The 23,612-nt window shown below is 38.6% G+C and overlaps 3 protein-coding genes and 1 long non-coding RNA gene across 4 annotated transcripts in view; 3 read left to right on the top strand and 1 right to left on the bottom strand.

Moving 5' to 3' along the window:
* The window catches only part of LOC310731156, a 282,526-nt gene that overhangs the window by 74,702 nt on the left and 184,212 nt on the right, over positions 1 to 23,612 (top strand). The window lies entirely within an intron of this gene.
* Positions 1,117 to 11,219, bottom strand: zfyve19 (zinc finger, FYVE domain containing 19). Its single transcript, XM_083550501.1, has 12 exons — positions 10,935 to 11,219; positions 8,268 to 8,389; positions 8,125 to 8,178; positions 7,878 to 8,041; positions 7,653 to 7,795; positions 6,555 to 6,657; positions 6,180 to 6,413; positions 5,898 to 5,974; positions 4,797 to 4,898; positions 4,189 to 4,358; positions 1,820 to 1,942; positions 1,117 to 1,607 (listed from the first exon to the last, which is right to left on the bottom strand). The coding sequence occupies exons 1-11, from the start codon at positions 10,986 to 10,988 to the stop codon at positions 1,843 to 1,845; spliced, it is 1,323 nt and encodes a 440-aa protein (XP_083406627.1). The 5' UTR covers positions 10,989 to 11,219; the 3' UTR covers positions 1,117 to 1,607; positions 1,820 to 1,842.
* bub1bb (BUB1 mitotic checkpoint serine/threonine kinase Bb) lies at positions 11,249 to 17,981 on the top strand. Its single transcript, XM_083550505.1, has 10 exons — positions 11,249 to 11,711; positions 11,869 to 11,940; positions 12,807 to 12,978; positions 13,074 to 13,133; positions 13,211 to 13,355; positions 13,441 to 13,637; positions 13,755 to 13,918; positions 14,294 to 14,475; positions 14,563 to 14,660; positions 17,311 to 17,981. Exons 3-10 carry the CDS (start codon positions 12,839 to 12,841, stop codon positions 17,570 to 17,572), a joined length of 1,248 nt encoding a protein of 415 aa, XP_083406631.1. The 5' UTR covers positions 11,249 to 11,711; positions 11,869 to 11,940; positions 12,807 to 12,838; the 3' UTR covers positions 17,573 to 17,981.
* Positions 20,247 to 23,612, top strand: part of pak6 (p21 (RAC1) activated kinase 6) — a 33,434-nt gene continuing 30,068 nt past the window's right edge. The window contains exon 1 of the mRNA XM_083550460.1: positions 20,247 to 20,921. The gene's annotated coding sequence lies outside the window, so the exon portion shown is untranslated. The remainder of the gene's footprint in view (positions 20,922 to 23,612) is intronic.

Here is a 23,612-nt window from a genome sequence, read left to right as displayed (position 1 = left end):
TCATTGAAGTTTTAAAGAAATGTAATTAAGATTACAATTTCAACAATAATTATATAGATCAAATAATACACAGATTGTGAATTAGAGTGTTATTTACCAGGTATTTAAGAATGCTCATTTTGTTTCAGAACAGAGAGAAATAATGTAGCATTATTACTCACATGCAACACAGGAAGCTGTTCTTCTCACTATAGCAACCACAACAATATGAACTCTTACATTAACATTGTGTTTTAAACAAGCAGTTTTTCAGTCAGTGAGACAACAAGCTAATTCTTCTCTTTTAGCAAAAAAGTGCATATTTAGTGTCCTAATGTAACACTCACTAGAAGTCCAATAATGCTAAAGCACTTGATAATGCTAAGGCACTCTCTCACCACTCATCTCCCCCTTTCACATTCATTCCAACTCTCTACGATGGACCACACAATGATTATACGTCCCAAGAGTTGGTCTGTACTGCATGCTAATGCACCCATTTCTCCCTATTACATTTGTTCTGCATCTGTAGTGCCCATTTAACTTTTAGATGCTTATTTTAAATCCATTTAAAATCCTGCCAATAAAATCAGAGCTCTGTATGTAATAAAGCATCCAACAAGAATCCAATAGAAACAAGATGACACAGTGATGTTGGAAAACAATGCTAGATCAGATAGGAGAAAGTGTGCGATTGAGTAAGAGAGACAGGCGTGTGTGTGTGTGTGTGTAGGAGAGGAGGGGGGGGGGGGGTGCTTGAGTGGTGTAGTGACTCATGTCTCAGTTAAACATAACCGCAAGAATCCCACAAACCGCCAGCCAGACACAGCTGAAATTCAGTAGCCTCTTAGACACTGATAACATAAAAGCCTAGCAGTCATACTTGAATATGAAACCTTCAAGCAATGACCATAGTGCTTTATTGACTGGCACGGACATGATTCGATTGATTCAAACCATTACTCACCTCTATTGTTACCAGGGGCAATTTTGCCATGTACATTCAAAAAAAGTGATTTCAGCCTTACAGTTCCTGTCAAAAGTCTGGAAGCACCTTTTATCGTTTAGTGAGACACATGCATGTTATATTCAACAAACCAGGTAAAGGGTAAAAGAACACACGAATTAGACAGTGAATGACTTGAAAACATTTTTTACTCTAACAGAAATGACCAGACTGCCTCACACTAGAAGTGTCACTTACAAAGCAAACAGTCAGCTGGAGTGTTATCTATCATGGAATGGCCTGTCCACACCCGCATACCATTAACCCGCTCTCAGATAAACTGGATCGCATTGCCAGAAAGTAATATTCAACTAGCAAAGAAGACCTCTGGGAAATTTTTACAAGAGGCACGGCAAAGTATTCGGCTGAACGTTTAGAGAAAATAACTGTCCAGAAGCCACGAGTGTGTAAAGTTGTTATTCGTGTTAAGGAAGGACCCGCAAAACCTTAATTAAAGTGTATATTATACATTTCTAGGGCAGCTTGTTGGTGTAGAGTGAACTGCTGATGCCTCACAGCTTAAGGGTCTCTGGTTCAATCCTGAGCTTGTGGTAAAGGCTGATGTGCAACGGCTGGCCTCATGCTTTCCTTATTGCTTCCGGGAAAGTGATCAATTGCGACCCTGAGCAAGACAAAGCAGTTACTGAATATTAATGAACAAATTTATATAAGTATCGCATTTAAGTAGCTTTTAAAATCAAATAAATCAAATAAAATGTAAATCCTGAATATGACACAACTACTCAATACTTTTAACAACCATTTTGAGATACTTAAATGTTTTTTTTCCCCATAATAAATTATATTTACTTTCAAAATATTTTCTTTACTGACATGTGGGTCGCTCGTGACACACTTTAGCTTCGCTTTAAGGAACCTTTCGTCTTCTTGCTTTTCTTCGGGGCTGTGTAACTGGATGTGCGGTGTTCTTTTCGATCATATTCATCATGGCCTTCCCTTTTGGGAGGGAGAAAAAAAATGAATTACAACATACAAGAAGTGGTTCAGACACAGTAAAAAATGTCCACAAGCAAAAAAAAAAAAAAACCCCGACATAATATTTTACCATAACCCTTTTTGGATCCATTTGAAAAAGTCGAATTACTTGATCTTCTGCTTTCAATGATAATAAACATGGAAACATAATAGTGGAGTAGAAGAGAGACCCCATGCAAATTTCCCAATAGTGTACAATGTGGGATATTTGATCAGATAATGCTCTAAATGACTCAAAAAACATTTAAATTGCGAAAACAAACAAACAAAGTAAGTGGATATTTTTATGTAATTTACATTATATGGACAAAAGCCTAAAATTCCACACATGGCGTTCTTTTTTTTTTTTCACACAATTATACAGGATGCTTTTGGATGCTGTAGCATTAAATATTTCCTTTAAATCTGTTCCAGCATTACACTGTCCCTGTGCACAAAGTGAGCTTCATGAAAATATGGTTTACATGGGTCAGAGTAGAAGATCTTGAGTGGCCAAGAGGTTTTGAACACCTCTGGGTCGAATTTAAAAAAACAATGACTGGACCCCAGGCTTCCTGACCCTACATCAGCACCTGACTTACCTAAAGTACTAACACCTTTGTGGCTGAATGAACTCAAATCACCACAAATACACCTCAAAATGAAACATCTTCCCAGAGGAGTGGGGGTTATTATAACAGCAAATGGGGACTGAATGTAAAATGAGATGTTCAATAAGCAGGTCAGCTCTCCACAAACCTTTGCCCATATAGTTTACTCCTTCAACTGGAAGCTATCTATACAATACATTTCTCCTTCCTTTATAAGACTACGAGTTGGTATCTTAAAGTTTTGAGACAAGTTTTATAACACGCCAACAGATGGCAGCACAAGGCTGCATGCACAGTCACACAGAGCACCAACTTTTTATAAGTCAGTGTGGCAAAAGACATCATTCTGTGTACATTAGGAATTGTGCAACTGGTGCAATTCTGGCCATGTGCATTACAACGTCTGCGATTTCATCATGATCAGCAAGTTAGAACAAAGAGTAAACAAATTCTGTGTGAAACTGGGCAAATCTGCCACAGATGTTTGACATGATTCGTCAAGTTTACGCCGTTGCTGCAATGGGTCGTTTGAGGTGCACTTTGAAAGATTAAAAGAAAATCAGTGGAAGAGGGCGAGAGATCAGGAAGACTTTCAACGAGCTTAACCCCCGAAAATGTCAAAACCATTCGGAAGAAGCAACAGTTCACAGTGGAAGAGCCCATCATTTTCATGTCTAAAACAAGGCGAGGCAGGTCCGAGCTTGACTCATTGTTTGCATGCTCATTGTTTTTTTTCGACATTCGCAACATTGTGCATCGAGAATTTGTCCCCGGGGCAGACCGTCAATAGTAAGTTCTACTGCCAGGTTTTAAGGCGTCTGAGGGAGGACATTCGGTGAATGCGACCAGATCTGTGCCACTTAAGTCTCAAAACTTTTTGATACCACCTTTAATGACTACAGTAACAAGCACATCAAACTACTCAAACCATCTACAAATTAAACCCAGATGATAAATCAGTAGGCTTACAGTCTGGTGAGTCTGCCTCTTTAGAGGCATCATATTTCTAAGGTTATGCTTGTGAATTGTTGCTCTTTAATCCCTATGGCAGGTTAAGAAAATTTGTGAAATAATTTTTTTTTATTTTGGACAATAACAAACTCATCCAAGGAAAAGCAACTACCAAAAAAGTGGTACTTATAGAACTTGATCTGGAATTGTGACGATGCACATGCACACACTGCAATGTCAACTAAGGAGGTTTTAACCAGAAACAGTGTGGTTATAACTTCACATCCAGGGAGTTTACCAAATCTCACCTCTTGGAACTTCTGTATGTTCCCTAAATAAAAAATTAGACTATTAGGGAAAGAATGCATCTGTGGGTGTTTTGTCGTGGTGCGATTTTAGGATTTATGATGCCACTCAAAGACTGATTAGCCAAAAATTTGGCAAAACCTCCAACTATTTTGAGTATGTTTGTCACATTCCAAATCTGGACATTTTTGGGTTCCTCTTGTAATTTTGTTCAATACCAGAGGACAAAAATAGTGCCTAGGAGTAAATATACTCATTTACAGCTACGTGAAAGAAGAAAGTGCATTCACACTCACATTTATATGATATTTCATTGGAAATTATATTCATTTGATTTAATAAGCTTGAACGGGTCCTTACCTAAAGCACCGGTTGCAGTACAGGTCCTGGTCACACGTGTGGCACCGAATGGTGGCATCTTGATTACAGATGCAGCACCAGGGCAGCTCGTCTTCTTCCTCATCATCATCACCCTCATCATGCACAGCACCCCAGTGCACAGAGACAGCAGGAGGCTTTGGTTTAGATGACTGGAATTTGACATAACAATAAGAAAGTGCTAGTTGAAGCTGAAGTGCCTCCCTGTGGCTTAAAAGTGTATTACAGATTATCTAATGGTAAACCTTCTATTCCTTGTATCACTGCGAATAATGAAGGACATTTTTTGTAGGTTTATAATCATTTCAAATTAGATGGGATCGGCTTTACAATGGGATCATCTTTACATGCATTCCTAATGGGATGTAAGTATCAGCATGTGATGGTTCTACGCAGGTTTGCTGTATTATAAACTCAATTTAATTCAGATTTATTTGTATAGTGCTTTTACCAATGGACATTGTCCCAGAGCAGCTTTATAGAAGTAAAAGGGTTATGAAGCTTGCATTTATAAGTTTAGTGCCAATAGTTTTATCTCTAATAAGTTTAACTTAACTGGCTGAGTATAAAGTATATAGAAATTGTGTTACCTGCTTTTTATTGAAATTGGGATTTACTTTCTTTTCTTGGCCACTGTGCTCTGGAGGGATGTTATAACCACTGGCTTCATCTAAAGCTGTTTCTTCTGAGATCTTAAAACAAAAATAGACATATTGTGGGAAATAAATGATTAAGTGAGAAAAAGGAAAAACGAGAAAGATTTTACAGCATTTAGTTAAAGCATTTAGAAAAGCAGAGTTTCATTTATATATATATATATATATATTTAAAAAAAAACTTTTACAGTAATTGAAATGCATGTTTATAATAAAAGAAAACACAGAAAAGGTCAAATTTATGACTGGACAATATTAAAACATTTTCATATGACAAAGTACCGTATTTTCCGGACTATAAGCTGCTACTTTTTTCCCGCTTTTTGAACCCCGTGGCTTAAACAATGAAGCGGCTAAATAATGGATTTTTCCTGGGTTTTTCCCGGTTTCACAAGCTTCAAGACAAAAAACTGAGCCCCATAATATTAGATCAATGAAATTGCAGAACGGGTTCAGGTGAACCAATGAAACTCTTTATATTAAATCAGATGCGCTCCCACTGAATCGGGCCGCACCACATCATAAATACGGATGATGTTCCTCTGACGTTTGACCTGCCGCTCACTCGGACTGTCTACAGGAAATGCGAATCATTCGTCACGCTGAAAACAACCGGGCATGAAAACACTTCACCTGTGTTCTGAGCTGCACGGCATCGGGAGAAAAGCTTCACCGATTGTGATTTTTAAACGCACGACGATTCCAAAAGATAAACTCCCGGGAGAAATTGTTGTGAAAGGAAGGAGGAAGACAGTGAACAATGACTTTCTTGGTAGGCTACTGGTTAGATACAAGCCGTGTAACAGACACTGTCTTTCATTAAAGCCTGTGTAAAGTTTATTAGTTTAAATGTAGGCACCTGCGGCTTATAGACAGGTGCGGCGTATTTATGTTCAAAATAAAAATCTTTGAAAAATTCAGTGGGTGCGGCTTATATTTGGGTGCGCTTAATAGTCCGGAAATTACGGTACATTGTTAAAATACTCTTTTCTGGAGATTGCTATCACCAAATGTAGAATATTTAATTATACAGACTCTTTTTAAAACCCTGGCGATTGCTTCCTCCTCAGTCTCTTCATCACTGTCAGGTTGATTTAAGTCTTTGATAGTTACTGAAACACACAAGCACAACCATATAACTTTGCAAATTCTTACTCTGGAGTTGTGATGCTACCGACCCACTGCAACACTGCTCCACATACATTGAGGTATTCTGATGTCTCAATTTGAGCTACACGCTTCAGATGAATGCAGAATGTCCAAATTTAGTTCAGATACAAAAATGTTTACACTACACATTGAGCAACATTAAGTTACCTTTGTCTGGGTCTCGTCCCTGGAGCACAGACAGTCTCTTGGCTACCTGAAGAAGCTGCTCTTGGTTGTTTTTCTCTCGTTTTAACTCATCCATGGCCTCTGTCAGCAAACGGCTCTTTTCGTCCTCTATCTGCTTGAGTGACAGCTGCTCATCGTCCAAATTGTCATCCACTGTCCCGCTTGCTTGCTTGTTCAGATCGTTTAGGGGTGTGACTGGACTTTCAGAGTCATCAGCTATATTAGATCACATGACAGGGGGACAAAACATATCTGTAAGTGTACAAATTAAATATATGCACACAAAAAAGGTATATAATAACCTAAAAAAAGGGGCAAATAATTAATATGCTAATCAAAAAAGACTGTAAAAAATACCATCAGGGCACTGTGATCTGTCAATGGCAACTTCCTCGGTCATCTGCGTGATCAAGTCATTGGCCTGTTCGGTTTGAGTCCTAGTGTCAGGCCGCTGGTGAACCTGCCATATTGAAGCATTAAATGTTAATAAATAATACTGCTGAATGTTTTGGTGGTCAAGCACACCTAAAAAAAGATTTGGAATAAAAGTAATAGACTGTAATGACCATGTGAAATTATATTAGACAGTAAGTGAACATTCAGTTCTCTGACAGATCGGTCAGATTGGCCATGCTGAACTCTGTCCACCACCGACAGCACCAACAACAGGCATTTGAACACCAAAAATGGACCAATGGAAGAAGGTGGCTTTACAGGACTTAAAGGATCCACTGCTAACATCTTGGTGCTAAACACACCTTCAGAGGTTGTGCAAAGTCCATGCCTGAATGGGTCAGAAATGTTTTGATTGCACAAGGAAGGCAGACATGATAAAGTCTCAGGTCTCTAGAGGTTTCAAATGTTATGGTTGACTGATGTAACATCAATATATTTCTATCAACATATTCAACATGGTCTCGGCTAAAAGAGCAGTGGTTTACCAGTATGACAGTATGCTGAAAAAGGAAATGCTAATAAACTTCTATTACAGTGCTGTAACTAATAATATGGCTAAGAGGCCACAATATGCATGCAAGATAATGTTTTCAGTTATAAAGCAATTGCATATATATATATATATATATATATATATATTCCATGCCACTACATGCAGGACATATGGCTGTCCGGATGTTTATCATAAATCATTTGCATAATGTGGAGCTAATATCTATTTAAATTGCTTGCTTGTTGAATATCTCTTTGTTGTTTGTTTACAGAATTGCATCTCTGTGTTTGAATGGCTGTTTGTCACTTGCTAGTGAAAATAAGCTTAAAGCAAATACAATAATATTCCAAAAATCATGAAATTGGCTCTTATTATCTAACCACCTGAAATAAATGCCTTCTACTTACTAAATAAATACCACATATAAACATTTATTTAATACAGAGTCTAAAAATCCCATTATGAACCACTCTGTGCACAGTCCCAATGTAGCCATATATACGTACTGAGGGAGGAGCTTGAGAAGGAGGTGGTCTTCCTTGTAAAGCAGCCAAACGTTCTTCCATATCTCGAGTTGAAAGTATTGGCTGATCTGGAGCTTTCAGTGCAGCAAGACGAGACTCTATCTCTTTCTCAGATGGTATGGACTCTACAATCAATGTAAGGAAAGATATGCATTTTGTGTTGAACTGCATTTATTAATTGGGATAATGAATATGCATCACTCTTACTTGGTTTGGTTTCCTCTTTTAGCTTCTGGAGTCTTTGTGCAATTGCTTGGTCCTCCTTACTAAGACCTCTTGTTGAAATGAACGATGGTATATTATTCGTTCCCCTTGCATTTTGAGACTGTTGAGACTTTTGAGTCTGTTTGGCTTCAAAGGCAGCGACCCGTCTGCAACCCAAGACATCGTTTGTGATACTTAGCTATATGGAGAAGACTTCAAAAAGCAAAAATGTAAGCTTTCCTGCTCTTACTTTTTATAGTTTTCAGGTGGTGACCATCTTGATGCATCATTCTGTTTTCCACCACTGAACATACAGCACAAAATGCATTTACACCTCATTTACAGCTTACTTCTACAGCATATTACAAAGCATCAGCATATTCACAAACAAACCTTGTTAAATTTCCATGGCACTGCTTGCACACTTTTTGTTGAGTGTTACCGTAGCGTGGCACCAAAGCACTGAACATTAGACATCCTGAACAAAACAAGCGTCCACAGTTTTTGCAGCCCAACTGCAATGAAATTAAATGTTCATTACTTATTGGCAAAAACAGACAGGGTAAAAAAACAAATGGTGACAAAATTGACGGTTCAGTTCACTGTTGACCCCAGGTACCTGAACTCCTCCACCTTCTCCACCTTTTCTCCCTGCAACCGCACCCCTCCACTGCCCTCCCTCTCATTCACACACATGTACTCTGTCTTACTCCTACTGACTTTCATTCCCCTTCTCTCCAGCACATACCTCCACCTCTCCAGGCTCTTCTCAACCTGCTCTCTACTCTCACCACAAATCACAATATCATCCACAAACATCTGACTTCGTCCATCAACCTGTCCCTCACCACTGCAAAAAAGAAAGGTCTCACAAAGTGCTTACCATCCACTTCTTTGCCACACCTGACTTCCTCAGATATATGAGAAAGTCATATATATATATATATATATACACACACACATACATACATACATACATATATATACATACACAGTGCCTTGCGAAAGTATTCGGCCCCCTTGAACTTTGCGACCTTTTGCCACATTTCAGGCTTCAAACATAAAGATATAAAACTGTAATTTTTTGTGAAGAATCAACAACAAATGGGACACAATCAGGAAGTGGAATGAAATTTATTGGATATTTCAGACTTTTTTAATAAATAAAAAACTGAAAAATTGGGCGTGCAAAATTATTCAGCCCCTTTACTTTCAGTGCAGCAAACTCTCTCCAGAAGTTCAGTGAGGATCTCTGAATGATCCAATGTTGACCTAAATGACTAATGATGATAAATAGAATCCACCTGTGTGTAATCAAGTCTTCGTATAAATGCACCTGCACTGTGATAGTCTCAGAGGTCCGTTTAAAGCGCAGAGAGCATCATGAAGAACAAGGAACACACCAGGCAGGTCTTAGATACTGTTGTGGAGAAGTTTAAAGCCGGATTTGGATACAAAAAGATTTCCCAAGCTTTAAACATCCCAAGGAGCACTGTGCAAGCCATAATATTGAAATGGAAGGAGTATCAGACTACTGCAAATCTACCAAGACCTGGCCATCCCTCTAAACTTTTAGCTCATACAAGGAGAAGACTGATCAGAGATGCAGCCAAGAGGCCCATGATCACTCTGGATGAACTGCAGAGATCTACAGCTGAGGTGGGAGACTCTGTCCATATGACAACAATCAGTCGTATACTGCACAAATCTGGCCTTTATGGAAGAGTGGCCAGAAGAAGCCATTTCTTAAAGATATCCATAAAAAGTGTCGTTTAAAGTTTGCCACAAGCCACCTGGGAGACACACCAAACATGTGGAAGAGGGTGCTCTGGTCAGATGAAACCAAAATCGAACTTTTTGGCAACAATGCAAAACGTTATGTTTGGCGTAAAAGCAACACAGCTCATCACCCTGAACACACCATCCCCACTGTCAAACATGGTGGGGGAAGCATCATGGTTTGGGCCTGCTTTTCTTCAGCAGGGACAGGGAAGATGGTTAAAATTGATGGGAAGATGAATGGAGCCAAATACAGGACTAGTCTGGAAGAAAACCTGATGGAGTCTGCAAAAGACCTGAGACTGGGACGGAGATTTGTCTTCCAACAAGACAATGATCCAAAACATAAAGCAAAATCTACAATGGAATGATTCACAAATAAACATATCCAGGTGTTAGAATGGCCAAGTCAAAGTCCAGACCTGAATCCAATCGAGAATCTGTGGAAAGAACTGAAAACTGCTGTTCACAAATGCTCTCCATCCAACCTCACTGAGCTCGAGCTGTTTTGCAAGGAGGAATGGGCAAAGATTTCAGTCTCTCGATGTGCAAAACTGATAGAGACATACCCCAAGCGACTTACAGCTGTAATCGCAGCAAAAGGTGGCGCTACAAAGTATTAACTCAAGGGGGCTGAATAATTTTGCACGCCCAATTTTTCAGTTTTTTATTTGTTAAAAAAGTTTTAAATATCCAATAAATTTCGTTCCACTTCATGATTGTGTCCCAAAATTACAGTTTTATATCTTTATGTTTGAAGCCTGAAATGTGGCAAAAGGTCGCAAAGTTCAAGGGGGCCGAATACTTTTGCAAGGCACTGTGTGTATATTTTATATATATATATATATATATATATATATATATATATATATATATACACACACACACACTCACACACACACGAAGTCACATGTATGTCTATTAAGGTGCTAACAAGATGTCCAACGTTGAAAGGGATTTTATAAATTAAAATTAAATTGAAATTGAATTAAACTGTCTACCGTCTTGATATTTTGGTAAATACATAAATGGCACTTGTTTAAAACATGTATCAATTCAGCAACGTATTGGTTAAATATAGTTTAAGATTAAATCTAGTCCACTGAAAAAGTTTTATACAGAGAAACAATATTTACACAAAATACAGTGTAACAGTACTACGTATGATACATATCATTTTAAATAAAATATATAATTTTACAGAAAATATGCTTCTTAGTAATTCGTTTTTCTTCTTCTTCTTATTATTATCATTATTAATCAACATACAAATAAACAAACCTCTTTTTTGAAGAGAGTGAACTTTGAAGCACAACCATAGCATCGCTTATCCATATTTGGCCTTCCACAGAAACTGGGATACACTTATACTCAGTCCAATAGACAATATTTAACACCACATACGATTCAGAGACCATCGAACTTTTGTAGATTTATCTATATATTAGGGAAAAACCAACATACTTTATTGCCAAAATCAACTTAAATGTTTAATAGAAAAAAATGATCAAACTGGTGCTGGAAAAACACCAAATTCAACTACACTCCCATTTGTCGAAGAAGAAAAACACAGGAAGTACTTGTTTTGTCAGCTCACGGGAAATGTAGTCTGGCTAAACTAATTATCAGGTAACATGCGTCTGAAAAGAGCATTTTAATGTTCTTATTTAATTTTTTATTTATTTTAATTTATATTGAACGAATAAGAACAAGTCTTTTTTTTTTAACAACGCATTACATAACCGGAAACTGATTATTCAAACTGTTTTAAACTACATTACCCAGAACTGCCTTATACACCGCATACAAGGCACGGTTCGTTTAAAAATGCAAAAAATAAACTGCAATAAAAGATAACGGTTGAATTTATTTTTGAAAAAAAAATGTATGTCGCTTTTTGAAAATGTACATAGTTCATTGTAAATTAAACTTAAATGAACACTTGATGTTGGGGCTTCAGTCACGTGAGCAGGAGAAGTCCCCCAATCAGCGCGCTGTCGGTTTACTTTTAAATCTACAGGCGGAGACGGATATAGACGTTCGGAAGAGCGTGGAACGGTAAAAAAAAAAAAAAAAAAATCCGAAATAAATAAATACATTTGCTATTTGTGGATTATTTTGTCTAGATATTGATTATGAAAGAGGACTGCTTACGCTGAGACAAAAAAAGGTATGTAGTTACTGACGCTTACTATGAATGCTTCTTTGTTTGCAGGCAGAACATCTGATGAGCCAGAGATCAGGAACCTGAGAACAGCACTGCTTGGATTTCTGTAGAATTATACAGGTATCTATACGGTTGTGTTGTTACAGATCTTTACATTATTCAGACAGCTGTCAGAGTATAAGCTGTATGTTTGCTGTAGCAACGCTTTCTGCTGATTGTTGTTTATACAGGAGTGCATGCACAACACAGTAAACCATCTCCTTTGGCTGATGTGAATGAAGTGACACTATGGGCATCAAAACTCAACCATGGGGCAATGAATGATGTATTTTTTGTGTATCTCGGGAGGAGATAGCACCAGGATGCAAAGTGTTATTATTATTATTATTATTATTATTATTATTATTGTATTGACATTCATATTGTGACACGTACCATCTACCTAAACACTGTTGCACACTAAGTACACCCTTTCATGGCAAAACTAGATTGCAGAATAGTTTGATGATCATAACGACAAGATCTCAATCAAGCATTTGTGGCATGTGCAAGACAAACAAGTCTGATCCATGCAGGCCCCACCTCACATTTTTAGAGAACTTGCTAAAGGACCTACTGAGAACGTTAAGGTGCCACCTGCAGAGGTATTGTGCAGTCCATGCCTTGATGTGTCAGTGCTGTTTTTGGTTGTGTATGGGGGGCTTATACAATGCTAGGCAGGTGGTTTTAATGTCAGAACTGACTAGTATGTGTGTGTATGTTCATATATACTATATAAGAAACTATAAACTGTATACACCATATACAGTATAAACTGTATATAAAATACATAAAACGTGTGCAGGCGGCAGGAGTTTCACTGACTTGATGCTTGTATCTTTAATTACACTAGATCTTTTTTGTCTTCTTACCCAGTCCTGACTGAGTTAAATGACAAGATGTAGATTTTTTTATGTGTTTACTTTATTAAGCTATTTATTTTTAAGGCCGAAATTGTAATCCACACTGTCCGCTAACAATGGCCGATGGAGAGGTGGATTGGGAGTTATGCAAAGAGAACATCCAGCCTCTGAGGCGTGGCCGAGCCATCTCAGCTTTGCATCAAGCACTCACCCAGCAGCAAGAGGGTACCACAAGTGCCATCAACCAACAAAAACAGTAAGCACTCTTCTTTTTTTTGTGTGTGGATTTTCATTTGTGTGATAGAGGTCATGCATTCAGTGCGCTTTTTTCCCCCCACCCTAAATTTCTAGAGCATACGAGCTAGAGCTTCGGATGTATGATGGAGATGACCCTCTTGATGTCTGGGATAGGTGAGATTGTCTTAAACGTTCTACTTAACATCCATTTCCCTCGTGACTGAGGAAAGCTGACTGCCTTTGCTTTGCAGGTACATAAAATGGATAGAACAGACTTACCCACAGGGTGGTAAGGACAGTGGTTTGACTGTTCTTCTTGAAAGAGCAGTCATGAAGTTTACAGAAGAAAAAAAGTATTATAACGATTTCCGTTATGTCGACCTTTGGATCAAATTTGTAAGTGTGTTACTATTTTTCCCCTCTATGGCTGAGCTTTTACAGGTGATGTAATAATTTCCCTGTGCTCTGCTTTGGATTATAGACCGAAAGCTGTTCTGATCCGCTGGATGTCTACCGGTACATGCAAGCTCAGGGAATAGGGACAATGCAGGCATCTTTTTACATCGCATGGGCTGAAGAGTACGAGAAAAGGGGAAACTCGCGGATGGCCGACAGCACATTCCAAGAAGGTTTCAAGTGTGGGGCTGAGCCTGTAGACCGCCTACAACAATTTCACAAGTATGAAGTATTACATGTTTTCACTTCTGCTCTACAGATTGATTTTACGTTATCGAATGAGATTCCCAGAGCCCTTCAAATGTCGCTGTATGTAAATCCCTATTTATCAACTTTCAGGGCTTTACAGGCACGTGTGTGTAGGCAGATGATGACCTCGCTGAATGATCAGGAAAGAGACGATGAGCTTTCAGAGCCTCAGAGGGGTTCACTTACGGAATTAAAAGCCAAGGGAAAGAAAAAAGCTGTTGCTCCAATCAACAGGGTGACTGGAAATCTTGGCTGTGAGTAACTAACCTACTAAAACAAGAACGTACATAAAATTCCTTGATTACAAAGTCTGGATTAACAAATTACAGGTGTGTTTAATATATAACCAGTTATTGGTTTTGTTCATGGTAATATATATATACATATAATGTGTGTGTGTGTGTGTGTGTGTGTGTGTGTGTGTGTGTGTGTGTGTGTGTGTGTGTGTGTGTGTGTGTGTGTATATGTGGGTGGGTGACTTAAACCTTAAACAGAAAAATAACCTGCAAAACATGAATTTAAATATTAGCGGAAGCACATTTCTGAACTACTAAAGAGCCAGATGCAAGAGAAGTAAATTACTCTAAGCAGGTGACACATTGACTGCTTATTGATTTCTCATTGTACAGATGCCAGGGGTCTGCAGTTTAAACAACCACTTGGGCCAAGTCAGAACAGTAGACTCTTGATATTTGATGAGAATAAGGAGCACCCTGAACCTCAGGAACTTAAATTAGAAAGTTGGCCAGCCCCTCCAATTGCTAAGCCCAAGGAGAACGAACAGAGACCTGATAAATGGACTAACGCTAAGGTATGAGGTCTGGTGTTTCTATTTTATTGTAGTTTTACCTCAATCTGCCTCTTAATGCATTTTAAACTGTTTTCTTTTTTACTGCAGTTGCCACAGAAGTCCAGGTTTGGTCATACTGTTGTTGCTCCACCACCAAAGCCAACGTTTCAACCATTTGTGGAGGAAAGTGATCAGCCTCCTGTGGTGTGAGTGCTCTCTGAGATTCTGCGTGGCTTATCATGCTGACATGTGCCAATTAGGCCCAAAGCCTTTAGATTTTAATGTGTATGCTAAAATCTAAATAATCGAACTGTATATTTTATCCTCCCACATTGCTTCATAGAAAACTAACTCTTGCTGTCATGTTTTAGAGAACATTACTCACTCTTTGCTAGATAATGCAGATGAGAAGCTTTTATTTCATGTCCTATGTATAAACTGTGTGTGTGTTTTCTGTCAGGTTGTTCATTTTGTACACCAGCTCTTTGGCTTGATCTGTTGGTTTCAAAATGTACAACCCTTTTAGATTCTAAATTCATTTTGTAAGCAGACCAATATCTTGCAGTGTTTAGGAATTTATAGATCAATGGGTTGAACTCAGATGTCCTAGAAAGCATTTTTTGGCAATCAACTCGAGATGGTTTTTTTGTTGTTGTTGTTGAACAGACATTGAACTAAATAAGAGCTACATAAAAAGCATAAGACAGCACAATAATTACTACACCACAGCAATAGTGTAGAGTTAAAGATGTGCAGTACAAACCTGTACACAATTTGTCAGAAAAAGTGTCAGAAGTTGTGCAATAAGTCAAAACAGTGTAGTAATAAAATATGGTTAATGTAAACTATATACATTGGCATATTTTTCAGCAGATAAACTTCTGTGCTATCTGTGGCTAGGAGCCATTGTCTGGGTGTATAAGTATATGTAAGGGATAGTATTGTCTCCATCCCTTGCTTCTTAAATTAAAAAAATTTTTTTATTGGGTACAAGTGTGACAAGTAATTAGTATGCTAATGAAATTTATATATATATATATATATATATATATATATATATATATATATATATATATATTATATATATACACACACACACACAGTGGGTACGGAAAGTATTCAGACCCCCTTAAATTTTTCACTCTGTTATATTGCAGCCATTTGCTAAAATCATTTAGGTTCATTCTTCTTCCTCATGAATGTACACACAGCTCCCCATACTGACAGAAAAACACAGAATTGTTGACATTGTTGCAGATTTATTAAAAAAGAAAAACTGAAATATCACATGGTCCTAAGTATTCAGACCCTTTGCTGTGACACTCATATATTTAACTCAGGTGCTTTCCATTTCTTCTGATCATCCTTGAGATGGTTCTACACCTTCATTTGAGTCCAGCTGTGTTTGATTATACTGATTGGACTTGATTAGGAAAGCCACACACCTGTCTATTTAAGACCTTCCAGATCACAATGCATGTCAGAGCAAATGAGAATCATGAGGTCAAAGGAACTGCCTGAAGAGCTCAGAGACAGAATTGTGGCAAGGCACAGATCTGGCCAAGGTTCCAAAAATATTTCTGCTGCACTTAAGGTTCCTAAGAGCACAGTGGCCTCCATAATCCTCAAATGGAAGACGTTTGGGACGACCAGAACCCTTCCTAGAGCTGGCCATCCGGCCAAACTGAGCTATCGGGGGAGAAGAGCCTTGGTGAGAGAGGTAAAGAAGAACCCAAAGATCACTGTGGCTGAGCTCCAGAGATGCAGTAAGGAGCTGGGAGAAAGTTGTAGAAAGTCAACCATCACGGCAGCCCTCCATCAGTCGGGGCGTTAGGGCAGAGTGGCCCGACGGAAGCCTCTCCTCAGTGTAAGACACATGAAAGCCCGCATGGAGTTTGCTAAAAAACACCTGAAGGACTCCAAGATGGTGAGAAATAAGATTCTCTGGTCTGATGAGACCAAAATAGAACTTTTTGGCGTTAATTCTAAGCGGTATGTGTGGAGAAAACCAGGCACTGCTCATCACCTGTCCAATACAGTCCCAACAGTGAAGCATGGTGGTGGCAGCATCATGCTGTGGGGGTGTTTTTCAGCTGCAGGGACAGGATGACTGGTTGCAATCGAGGGAAAGATGAATGCGGCCAAGTACAGGGATATCCTGGACAAAAACCTTCTCCAGAGTGCTCTGGACCTCAGACTGGGCCGAAGGTTTACCTTCCAACAAGACAATGACCCTAAGCACACAGCTAAAATAATGGAGTGGCTTCACAACAACTCCGTGACTGTTCTTGAATGGCCCAGCCAGAGCCCTGACTTAAACCTCTGGAGAGACCTAAAAATGGCTGTCCACCAATGTTTACCATCCAACCTGACAGAACTGGAGAGGATCTGCAAGGAGGAATGGCAGAGGATCCCCAAATCCAGGTGTGAAAGACTTGTTGCATCTTTCCCAAAAAGACTCCTGGCTGTATTAGATCAAAAGGGGGCTTCTACTAAATACTGAGCAAAGGGTCTGAATACTTAGGACCATGTGATATTTCAGTTTTTCTTTTTTAATAAATCTGCAACAATGTCAACAATTCTTTGTTTTTCTGTCAATATGGGGAGCTGTGTGTACATTCATGAGGAAGATGAATGAACCTAAATGATTTTAGCAAATGGCTGCAATATAACACAGAGTGAAAAATTTAAGGGGGTCTGAATACTTTCCGTACCCACTGTGTGTGTGTGTGTGTGTATATATATATATAATATAATTTGTTTATAAATAAGGAAAAGAGCAAAAAGAAATGTCCTTGAAAGACTTGTAGTATGTTTACTAATCACGATCTATGGGTTATACTGTCCTTCCTTCAGAACACCATGTAAGATCAACCCAGCAGTGAACACCATTCTTTCAGCAAGAAAGCCGCATCGTGAGGAGCAAACACCCCTAAAACGGCTACAAGAGAGGCAGCAGCACATGCAGCTCCAGCAGGAAGAGGAAGACAAAAGTGGAGAGAAAAGTATGTACTGCAAGGAGTTGCTGAACAGCGGTGTGACCGAGTTTACGTTCGAAGAGCTGCGTGCTGAGCGATACCGACAGAAATGCAGCCAGAGACTGGAAGCTAACAGCTAGTACGTAAAACGTAGGTCAAAAGGACTGACGAGTGCAAATAATCATGCCGACGATCTACACTCTGAATGAGGCTTTGCTGGTTTTGTTGTTGTTGTAGTAGTACCTAAAATGTGTTGTTGGTCACATCAGTATTTGACACCTTCTAATTCAGATGTACTGCGTATACTAATGCTTGACTGATTAATTCTATTTTCTATAGCTGTACTTTTCTATGTGATTTTGTACATATTTGAACAAATTTTTTTTTTTAATAAAACCAGTTTTATTAAGGCATAGTGTGTTGAAAATAAACATATATATATAATGCCACTCTTGAACATATTGACACTGAGATTGTGTAACACACCTTGGTCCCACATTGTAAGAACCATATAGTTTAATAAGCACAAGCAGTTTCTTTTTTCCCCAACTGTGCTTGTGGTGAATTTTTATAGGTGAATCTGTTTAAACCCCCCCAAATTATTTTTTTTGCATTATGAGAAATGCACAAAAAAATTATTTGAAAATATTTTTAAATAAGCTCATTGATCTTGGTAGTTAAGGTTGATCAAACTTGTATAAATGTTCTGTTCGAACACATGAATGAAAATCTTGTATACACTAAGGCCAAAATTATGTGGACACCTGCTTTTCACATACATGTCCTTCTACACAAAGGTGGAAGCACGCAATGCTTTGTTGGTTTTAACATTACAATTCACTAAAAATCAGGCTAAACCTCTACCATGATACTGTCACTGTGCACAAGTTGTTAAAATGAAACAAATAAGTCTCATTTTGATGAGATACAGCAACCAACAACATTTAAATAAGGAACAAAAGAATTGCACCACATTTTATAAAGAGACATGAAACTAAGCTTAGGTTTAATGAATCACATTCAGACTTGTGTAATATTTAATCACACATCCATTATTAATGAAGTTATTCTTTAACCCCCCAAAAATAGCTGGTTTCTTTAGGCTTTTCTAGGGATCTACTGACAAATAACATTTGAATCTCACTGTCAAAAGATATCAACCTGGATGTTGCCTGGATATAACTTGTCCACCCAACTTGGACAATATCTGTGTCTACCCTTAGAATGATCCCTGATGGCCCACTTTATAGCACTTCTTTGACTCTATGGTCAGACTCCTAAGCTTGCCAAGATGTGGCACCTCTCTTGGGCCTAATTAAGCACAGACACATGGCGATGGGCAGAATGGTTGTGGACACTACAAAAATACAATTGCACAACATATTTGCTGAGAAAGTGTTTGTCTGTTGTTACAATGTTAAACGAAAGGCGTTTCTACTTAAATAGTCCACAGTGGGTCTAACTACTAAAAAAAGTCAAGTAAAAGCCAGTATCTGTCCCAGGGAACCAGTTATCTTTACATAATTTGAGTATTTTTAGTCCCAAACTCTAAATGTACACTGAATTTTGGATGAGAAAAGATAGAATAGGCAGCAATTTTACAATAGAAATAGAAATGTGTGCTGCTGTCACATTTTGTGTGTATTTCTGTTTCTTGCCTTGGGTCAAACTCCAGATCCACTGACCTGGATAAAGCACTTAATCGACAAAATTCATGTTTCTTTAAGTCAATTTCCATATAATTCTATAGCCAAATGTGACACTAACACATTTGGGGTTTTAAAAGAAACAACAAGATAGCCGTTTTTATTTCAAGCCCAAAGGCAGTAAAGTTCTTTGTGTTATTCCTTTTTTTTCAACCACTAATTGTCCTGGGTCTATCATATGTCCCCTGCATTCAGTACCTAATCCTGAAACACAATAGGCTTAACAACCAATAGGGCAAAAGTCATACAGCTTAAGCAGCAAGTCACTTGTTGCCTGTCCAAGGGTCACCAAGCAAAATGACTTAACTATGTATCACATCGCACAACTTAAAAATGTATCGCATCTGCATTTGTAGACCTATCCATAGATAAGTTGTTTTTATAGGTAAAAATCAGTCAAATACAACTAAAGGTTTAGCAATAAGAGCAGTAATTACAATAAGACGAGGGTGTTATTGTGGAAGTGGTCCTCAATGGAAAGAATGGAGTCATTAAGATGCAAATGTAAAGCAGCCTTTCCCCACTGTGATTGAAGTCATTGATTTAATGGCCTCTTTTTAAGCTTAATATGTCCAAAGTGCAAAGAAGGTCAGTGTTGCATATGCTATAGATGGTTAAGGAAGACAAAATATCTCAGCCCTCCATCATAGTATATCAATTATGTTTTATTTGTTCAAACATATTTCAGAACAAATTTATTATAATATTTTTTACATACTGTAGATCCTCTTTAACTGCTCAATTATGGATAGGTTTTATGGTGGATCTAGAGCATATGTCAGAAACACTAGGCATGTATACACTACAAATAGTTTTTCACATAATGCACACATGTTCATGTATAACTAGTGTTTTTAGGTGGGTTTGTCCTGACATTAGGACTAAAAAGGACCCTGGTGATATAAGGACGCAATGCTGCCTGCACTGCCATTAATATATATTTTTCTTTATATTTGGTGATTATTAATAATAATTTTTAATTCATTTTGCCCAAATAAAACCTCCTCCATTTTATGCTGCATACAACAACAGCCTTCTATGACCCCAAATCATTGCATAGATTATCTACCTAGATCTGTGCCAGCCAGAACCACAACGGTGTGAACCTGACATCTTGGCTTGCTTGCTCATGATTGGAAACAATGTCAGGTGGTTGAGCCATCTCCTAGAGATTGGATCTGTTCACCTTTGTGAAGCAGTTGAAGAGGCAGATGCACATGCTACAAATGCTGAAAGGGACTCAGCTCACAGCAGAGGGTGGGAGGGAGGGAGGGAGGGAGGGACAGAGAAGGGAAGGGAGGAGAAAGTGAGAGAGAAAGAGAACAAGGGAGAGGAAGAGGACACGAGTAAGGAGGAAAGAGAAAGGAAGGGAAGCGCAGAGCCATCTCTATAAGGTGGATGAATCCTCCAGCCGTGGACACTGATTCTTTTTCCTCAGCATGGCCATGTCTTCACAACTGCCCTCCCCACACTGCACTCAATGCAGGAGCTGATAGAGGGGGGGGCGCATCATCTCCAACAAAGAGGCTTTGAGATGCCCGTATGCGCCTGGAGGGAGAAACGCATCAGGCTTTTACTGGCAAGCAGCAGCCTGCAGTACGAGGCTGCTTAAGAGCTGGCCCTCCTTGGTGTGTGTGTGTGTGTGTGTGTGTGTGTGTGTGTGTGTGTGTGTGTGTGTGTGTGTGTGTGTGCGCGTGTCTGTGTGTGTGTTTGTGTGTTCACTGCTGTGCACTCACAAATCCAGCTCCTGGTGGAGAGGCTCCTCAGCTCTCATCACAACAAGGTAAGCAGACCTGCTTTTTTGATTGAGTTCTTTATTCACTCCAGACAAATCCCTTCTTTTTTTCCGTTTTCTCCATGGCTTTCCAGACAAATGGGGAGATGGATGCAAAACACATTTAGGTTCATTGATAAGAAATGGAGTAGTGTGACATGTCAGTAGGCAATACAGAGAGGAGAAGAGAGAAGAATAGGGAAAAGCAGAATTGTAAGAATATAAGCAGCCAGGTAACAATAAACAATAAGCGAAGACTGAAAGACTGCAACGCTGTGGAAGCGCTTTCACCTTCCCCTCACCCAATCCCACCCCCCCTTTTTCTTTCCTTTCTCTTTTCTCCATCTCTTTCACATCCTTTTTCTTCATGCCGTGGTGCTTCATACCAGCCACAACATCGTGAGGCTCCTGCATTTTGGACTCAGAGACGAATTGTCGTAGAATCTTCCATGTACAATGTGGTAAATGCCAAATGGAGGTCTGCAGGGAAAAGCTGAGAGAACTGGGCCAGTTGTTGCTGTCACACTGTGTTTATCATTGGCCTGGGCAGCGCGATTAGGTGAACCGATCTCATCAGACTGCACACATTACCGGAAAATGTTCCAAATGCTATATGCCTTTATTATGATTATGTTGGAGCCTGATATCACTGAAATGTAGCTTGATCAGGTTTGTAGCTTTAAATGAGTGTTACAGTACAACTTCTCTCTTGTGTGCTGTTACTGATGTGAGTAAAATATAGACAAGAAAAGCAGAGGATGCATGCTTGTGTATTTGCTCAACTTTGGGCTGATCAAACAAAAGACATAGAGGTGTGGAGAGTTGCTTGCTTAGTAGAAGTGCCAAACAATTATGTGTGAAAGTAGAATTTAATTTGCGCTTCATGCTGTGCACTCAGCTGTCTTTCACTCGGTTGAACAAAAACGAAGTAATACAGCAAAGCAAGAATTCGAGGCGTTCTCAAGGAAAGAGATTTAGAGGCATTTAGCAGTGAAAGGACACAGTGGTAGATGTTGAGACTTTGTCTTATGACACTCCTCTGGTGATAACTTTTTCCACAGAGAGGTGGGAATCAAGCCGATCTCGGAAACCAGTGTAAAGTACAAAGATGATATGTCTTTATCAGCTTTAACTAATTGGTCAGTCAAAGCCTTTTAAATGTATTTACGAGCCACATAAAAGCTCTATTGGGACAGGATTACATTTAAATGGGGGTGTGGAGTAATTCTATTATCTGCAGGTGCTTCAGTGTGATTTTATTTCAGTCCAAGACTGTACAAAACTCAAATTTTAGCCAAGCATCATGCCTTTTATATGATTATGAGATAACTGAAATGACTGATAAAAGAGCTTAAAGCTTTGGTACCTTAGATATGTGTGTTTTCATGTTTATATTTATCTCATCAAGCTAATTTTACATTGCAGATAAAAAAAAAAATAAAACACTGATATAAGTTCAATATCTTGAATATAGACACATTTACCTACATTGTTTAATTAGATTAGTTTTTTAAGCAAATATATAATTGCCATTTCAAGTTCTTTTGGCTTTATTATATATATATATAAGGAAATGTTCTTAGTTGTTTGAATTAATAAAATGATACATGTACTTTTATTGATTATTAAAAGTAAGAATAAGAAATATTAGATAACATTTAATTTATTCATTATATTTACATAACATCCAAAACAACTACAGTTGAGAGAGGATGGACGTAAGCAGCTGACAGCTAACACTTAAATTGGTAGCTTAGAGGTGCTGTGATTTGAACTGACACCTTTCAAGACATAGCCCAGTGTTTTAAACACCATCACCTCTCACCTTTGTGGCATTTTGTGTTTTATAGTTGTATTTCTGCTCCTATGAGGCTGCACAACCCTGTCAGACCTGCTGGACTATTCAAGAGACTCACAAAGAAGCTGTTGTTGTGTGAACACTGCTAAATCCTTTTAACTCTTCATCACAGCTTTTTCGTTTGTGCCAGGATTTAATTAATTGTCAATAATTTAGGGCTTAGGTCAATCACTGTCTGACCTGTCTTTTATTAAAGAGAGAATGCAGGAGAAATAGAAGTAAAGAAAAAGGGATTGACAGTGAAGGATGAGCAAAAGAGCTGAGGACTACAGATGTGGCTTAGCCATGAATGCACCCGTCATGAACTTTCAATACACATTATGGTTTTGGTCAGAGCTGATCTCTTACGGGCCCCCTGAGTGTCGGCGGTCATGCTTCATGGTACACGGCATCAGTGGACTGTGACGGTCCGCACTATGGGCAGACCTAATCCAGAGTCTTGCAAGGTCTAGCAGAAACAGCTGACCTACAAGGGGTCTATTCTCTACCCTTTTCTAGAGAATAGATGCCTTCTTCTTGCTCACCCTGTACACCCACTCTGCTTCACTTTGTACAAAACTGCACTGTCAGTAGTATTTAATCGAAAATCCATTTTGGATCAGAATTTAACTTAACCCCTTTAACTCTCAGGACCAACAATACTTACAGTCCTTACTCTCATACACTCCGATACTGTTTTTTTTTTTTTATTAATTTGATTGCTGACTAATTCATAGTATTAAGCAAATAATATTAACCCATTATGCTTAAGTCTAGTAACCAAATTCAGAAATTTCTACAGGAAAACAGATTTAATAAAAAATGCACAGCACTGCCATTGTATTAATTTTAGTCCTGGTTAC

Source organism: Silurus aristotelis (assembly GCF_946808225.1).
Source record: "Silurus aristotelis genome assembly, chromosome: 9".
NCBI classification, from domain to species: Eukaryota; Metazoa; Chordata; class Actinopteri; order Siluriformes; family Siluridae; genus Silurus; species Silurus aristotelis.
Note: the sequence above shows the minus strand (reverse complement) of the source record. Positions and strands in the feature narration are given on the sequence as shown.

Bases quoted from the DNA above. Each gene is read 5' to 3' on its own strand.
- zfyve19 (XM_083550501.1), bottom strand. From the start codon at position 10,988: ATGGATAAGCGATGCTATGGTTGTGCTTCAAAGTTCACTCTCTTCAAA. The intron at 8,042-8,124 runs GTAAGAGCAGGA...CTTGGGTTGCAG, and splicing joins CCACCTGAAAACTATAAAAA to ACGGGTCGCTGCCTTTGAAG. The intron at 4,899-5,897 runs GTCTGTATAATT...TTTTGTTTTAAG, and splicing joins TCGCCAGGGTTTTAAAAAGA to ATCTCAGAAGAAACAGCTTT.
- bub1bb (XM_083550505.1), top strand. From the start codon at position 12,839: ATGGCCGATGGAGAGGTGGATTGGGAGTTATGCAAAGAGAACATCCAG. The intron at 13,134-13,210 runs GTGAGATTGTCT...TTTGCTTTGCAG, and splicing joins CCTCTTGATGTCTGGGATAG to GTACATAAAATGGATAGAAC. The intron at 14,661-17,310 runs GTGAGTGCTCTC...TCCTTCCTTCAG, and splicing joins AGTGATCAGCCTCCTGTGGT to AACACCATGTAAGATCAACC.